Source organism: Schistocerca piceifrons, chromosome 5 (assembly GCF_021461385.2).
Source record: "Schistocerca piceifrons isolate TAMUIC-IGC-003096 chromosome 5, iqSchPice1.1, whole genome shotgun sequence".
Lineage (NCBI taxonomy): Eukaryota > Metazoa > Arthropoda > Insecta > Orthoptera > Acrididae > Schistocerca > Schistocerca piceifrons.
The window spans coordinates 256,812,248-256,818,018 of NC_060142.1; the positions used below are offsets into that span (position 1 = coordinate 256,812,248).

Consider the following 5,771-nt stretch of genomic DNA (forward strand, 5'->3'; position numbering starts at 1 on the left):
CACCATGCAGGAGGACTTACCAGAAATACTAGATAACTTGTGATGCACTAGTCAGGTGCAAGGGAAATCTTTCTCATCCACCTGCTCCACTGGCCTGTGTTACAGGGATTCCAACTCTGGCAAAAGGATCTGCCTGTGTGCAGTGTTTGTGATATATCACAGTCAAAGAACCACACTTTGAAATAATTCCCCCAGTTTGCTAATGAGATAGCAATTGACAAAGTATTGCAGAGGTAATTTTTATCTACCTTATGTGATGACACACTGAGTATCACTCATGTAATGAATTGTTGTTTGGCTATTTAATTTTATATAATTTGTCGAGCACGATCCCTTAACTTGGACCTCAAAAGTTATTCGAGCAACAAACCTTATGTGTTCCGAGGCTCTCTAGAATCTTTTACAATTGTTTGTGTATAGTAATTTTTAGAATGTTATCTTTCTTACACGTTCTGTTGAGTATCACATTTCCTTCCACAGTAATGACTGTTCTTTGCAATTGATATATCTTATATAGAAGATGTATATGACAACTGTTTACAGCGTACCACTGTCGTAGAAGTGAAATCGAGACGAACAAATTAATGTACTACAGTTCTTGTCTATGAAGCTTGGAAACAGCCTCAAAGTGGCCTACAAAGGACACCTACGCTACAGCGCATGTGTGCCGCACAAGGTTTTAGCTGAAATGGTTCTTGAATGTTAAAAATCCATTTTTATTACACTTACAAAGTGTAAAAATAAAGTTCGTGAAAATTTTACCTTATAATATTGTGAATTTCAACAGATTTAAATTACTATGAGACTCCTGCGCTGTGAAATTTAAGATTCGATCGAAAATATGTAATTTCAGACGATTAAGTTTGTGGTTTCCTTTCTTATGTGTGCACTTGTCCTTGCCTAAGAATGCCTGTGTAGCAATCCCCAATGAAAAATGTAAACCCATACATCGTGGCCATGACACACGATTCTCGTTTTATACAATGTTTTTGGAGTGTCTTTAAACAGAGGAGTCGCCTTTTTACTGCTGATAATAACACTCTTATCAGGTTTGAAACACAGAGACATGATGTCACTAGCACAAACAATGTGGTGCCTAGTACAATGCATTACCCATGAAATTAATAAAACACTCCTGTCTATACTTGAGATATTAGCTACATGCGTGTCTGAAGGTGCTATTATACTGAAATCATTATTAAAAACTGAGGTGACAGTGAGAGTCCGAATCTGAAACTTCCCTGTGAACAAGAAGAACGAGCCACAGGAATCAGAGACCTCCAGTATATGGATCACATATTCTGTCCACCATGTTCTTTTTATTCTCGATAGATATTTGCACAGAAAAATAACGCTATTGATTAGAAACACATCGTTATCCATCTAGCAAATACTTTACAAATAGTTCTGAGATTAGTGTGGACATACTATATATATCAACTACCAAAATCAATCAGCCTTTCATGCTGAAGTATAGTATTTCTCAGGAAAAAGAAGAATCGAAAGTCCTTCGGTGCATAGCTAGATTTGTAATGATTCTTAAGTTGGCACTCGTAGTGTGTTTCATCATCCGCCATAGCGCAAATCATATTGCAGTAATACTGATCTACAGATCAGGCAGCGAATCAAACAAGAGTGAAATTGCTTAATGTTTAGTGTCAGTTTAAATTTGATATTGAAGTCATTTTTGATGTTATTGCTAATTATTGTACTAAAGGCGATACATGTAGCACATGGAACATTTTATTTCAGCAGAACATCTACACAACAGAGACGCGGGAGTACAGTGTTTATTCGTGGAGCTCCTTCTCCTTGTCCTCGTACTTCTTGCTGTAGGTGCCATCAGGGTCGTACTTGGCCTTGAGCTGCGCCCAGACGTCGGGCTTGTGGTTGATGAGGTGCTTCAGCACCTTCTTGGTGCCCTCCTTCTGCTTCTCGTTGCACTTGGCGCACTCGTTGCTCAGCGCGTCAGGAATGACACCTGCAAGCAGAAAACCCCACTATTAAACCTGAGAGCTCATTGAGATGTAAGCAGAATCTGACAATTTTACCATTGAACAAAAGTTTTCCTGCTTCCAAATATTTGGATTAGAACACTCTTATTAATTAGTAACTACTGAAAAAATATTTTTTCAACATTTTTCTTTCTAGAAACTACTGCATTTTGTTAACTCGTACATAAATAAAATATTGCTTTCCGAAATTTTATAGCTACCAGGTACGAAACAAACTTACTTCAGTCAACATCTAACTGCAAATTTCAAATTCCTAATACAGGGTGACACAGAATAACGAGAATGTTTGAAATGAGTAGTGACAGCCATGGGCACGTGGCAGCACTGCGGGTTCGTGACAGCGAGTAAACAGTCCGCCACTTTAGTAATCGTGGGTAAGTGAAACGGAAAACAGCGTGCGTTAGCCATAAAAATGTTTCATAAAAACAATGATAGCTTAGTAGCGGCGCAGAGGGAGTTTCGAAGTTTTTATAATTTAGGACTTCATGATTCCATTCCGTCGATGCACGCGATAAAACGTTGGATTAATAACTTGGAAGAGATGGATCTGCCCTCAAGAAGAAACAAACAGTACGACCAAGAAGTGTGCATTCTTCAGTGAACATTGATGTTGTACGCGAGTCTGTCTTACTAAGCCCACGGCGTTCAGTTCGTAAGCAAGCAGCAGTGGTTGGAATGTCCGAGAGAGTGTTCACAGGATTCTTGATTTTCATTTAAAATTTCATCCGCACAAACTGCAGATGGTGCAACAATTGAAGGACAACGATTACCGGTTACGATTAGGATTCCGTCAACAAATGATAACAAAAATAAACAATGACGATGAATTTCTAACGAGTTGTGAATATCAGATGAGGCACATTTTCATCTCACGGGTTATGTGAATAAACAGATGTGTCGTTACTGGGCAAACACAAAACGTAACGACGTGCATGAGCTCCCTTTACACGCTAGTAAAGTGACAGTATAGTGTGGTGTTCCATCACATGGGATTGTCGGACCATATTTTTTCGCAAATGAACAGGGAAATGCAATAACTGCCAATGCCTATCGTTACGCAGAGATGTTACCAACTTTCGTTACACCAGATTTTGAACAACTTTCCAGACGTTCAACAAGCCTGGTTTCTACAGGACGGAGCGACTTCACACACTGCACGGCAGTCAATCGCATATTTGCGAGATTTATTTGGCAACAGTGTGATCCCACGATTCGGTAACATTCCCTGGCCCCCTAGATCGCCAGATTTATCGGTTTGTGATTTTTTGTTTGTGGGGCTACCTCAAGAGCAAAGTCTACGCGACTCGATCAAGAACCCTGGATGAGTTAAAATAGAGAATTTGGGATGCAATTCTTAGTATCCCAGCTGAGATGTTGCAGCGATAAATGAGGAATCACAACAGCAGATTTCACGAATGTATTCTTACAGGAGGACGCCATATAAGACGTAATTTTTTTAAAAAAATGATAAATGCGACCAATGTTTCGTAAATGGCAAAGTTTAAAGGTTTCAATAACTATGAAAGCAATTTCTTTCCTTCATCACTTCTAGTTTTATTGGATTGTGGAAACGTTCCCGTTTTTCTGTGTCATCGTGTAGTTTACGTTTGGTTTTTTGTACACAGTCAAGTTTAGATTTAAGCAATAATGTTTAATATACCACATAAGACAGAGAGACCATAGATTAGAGGACAGTAGATCAAAATGTGTCATAACGAAGTATTATAGATAAAACATCACATAACCAATATAACTCCAGCGAAATATATTAAGACGATTGCAGTTATTCCAGTTATTCTTCCTATTGGTTTTCAACATTTACATATCGGCATACATGTAAACTATAAGTTGAATAAAGACATTTTTATGTAGCATCAGAGACCTATCTGAATTACTGCCACCAAATGTAACGTTTACACGCTTTAAATACGCCAATATCTTCTTACAGCAACTCTTATAAAAGTTGATTATAAAATAAATCCCAGGCGCGTTTATTTAATGATAAAGCTGTTACAGATTTGCGCAGAGTAAACCTCTACCCAACATTTGACTGGTATCATTAAGTATTACCTCTAATCTCACGACGCTGTTGTTTAAATCTTTTCTCATAATGGCATACTGATCGAAATCGCTAACAAAATTAACATGGAATAAACAAGGTTGATACCGTCTTTGTAGTCAAGATTTAGAAATCGTTGTAGTTCTCTGGCATTATACGTATCCAAAATTATCGACCTATGAAAGTATTATATGATTACCATTCGAAGGCACTGATTGAAAAGTTTTTACTGTCGTTGATTTATACGAAAAACGTGTATCTTTTCGTTTATTTAAATGCAGCATTTATCACGTTGTGATTATAGTCGTATTAGTAGTATTTTTAAAACTATTATATTGTTTTGGTCCATATGATGTAATTTCATATTTTAATTTCGCACTCATCTTGCAGTTTTTTCCACTACCAAAATCATATGTCGTGCCAAGTTTCCAGCACCTTACATTTCGCTCACTTTACTGTACTGTAACTGGTTGGTTACAGAATTCTCACGCTGATTAATTGTCCTACTGAATTCGTTAGTGGTAAATTTATATTTTCTAGGCTGGTCATACTATGGATATTGCGGAACGTTGCCGGGTGCACCAGGCGACTTACTCTTGAGCTCCTTGCCGTCGGCGGTACAGTTGGTTTCGTCATTCTCCAACAGGCACTGGGCGTACTTGTTGAGCAGGCGGTCGTTGGCGAGGATCTCGTCCAGGTTGACGTTGTCGTACTTGGTGGTGTACTTCTCCTCCGCGGCGGTGACCACAATTACGGCTAACGCCGAGACGAGTACCAGGGCGGCCTTCATGTCTGCTGGGAGTTGGGTCTGCGGTGCGGGGTTCACTGCTGATGCGGACACTCTCCTCCAGCGAGTATATATACAGCAAGCAGGGTCCCCCACCACGCGGCTCCTCTTTTCCGTCCTGGGAGGTGTTCGTGCGTCACCAGCCATGCGTGTTTTTCCATTCCAGTTTACGGCCAATTGTTTTACTCCAACGTTAGCTTTACTTAGCTAATTTCCAGTGTCGGATGTAGATAAATCAACATGCAGTTTTGTTGTGCTATTGTGAGTGTTACTACGTATCCAGAGACCTTGCAATGAACTTTTACTGTTTTTTTTTTTTTTTTTTTTTTTGGTACATTGCATAGTAGGTGACCAGAACAGAAGCTGAAACATTGCTGGAAGACACATTCCTCCCCTGTAACTGTTTTACGTCATTAGCAAATGGGCTGTCTGCCTTGTTACAACCTCCCACCGTACCGCTCTGTATTACACTAGTCTCACATTCTCTATTCAGCTGCAGCAGATACTTCTCAAGCTAAATTCCAACAATATGCCTCGTAAGTGTCGCACAATTTCTCCAGACGTCAATAATTCCTTTTAGTTTAATTGTATTCCAATCGGCAATAATGTATTTACATCTGACATCGAATGACTGGAGTCAAAGAAAGTTATGATACACTATGTGATCAAAAGTATCCTGACACCTGCTTGAAAGCGACTAAGAAATTCGTGGTGCCCTCCATCGGTAATGCTGGAATTCAATATGGTGTTGGCCCACCGTTAGCCTTGATGACAGCTTCCGCTCTCGCAGGCATACGTTCAATCACATGCTGGAAGGTTTCTTTGGGTACGGCAGCCATTCTTCAAAGACTGCTGCACTGAGGAGCGGTATTGATGTCGGTCGGTGAGGCCTGGCACGAAGTCGGCGTTC

The 5,771-nt window shown here is 39.7% G+C and overlaps 1 protein-coding gene across 1 annotated transcript; it reads right to left on the reverse strand.

Annotated features, from left to right (window-relative positions):
- Window positions 1–1,725: 1,725 nt before the first annotated feature.
- Window positions 1,726–4,912, reverse strand: LOC124798291 (ejaculatory bulb-specific protein 3-like). Its single transcript, XM_047261618.1, has 2 exons — window positions 4,669–4,912; window positions 1,726–1,981 (listed from the first exon to the last, which is right to left on the reverse strand). The coding sequence occupies exons 1-2, from the start codon at window positions 4,862–4,864 to the stop codon at window positions 1,791–1,793; spliced, it is 387 nt and encodes a 128-aa protein (XP_047117574.1). The 5' UTR covers window positions 4,865–4,912; the 3' UTR covers window positions 1,726–1,790.
- Between the last annotated feature and the right edge of the window lie 859 nt (window positions 4,913–5,771).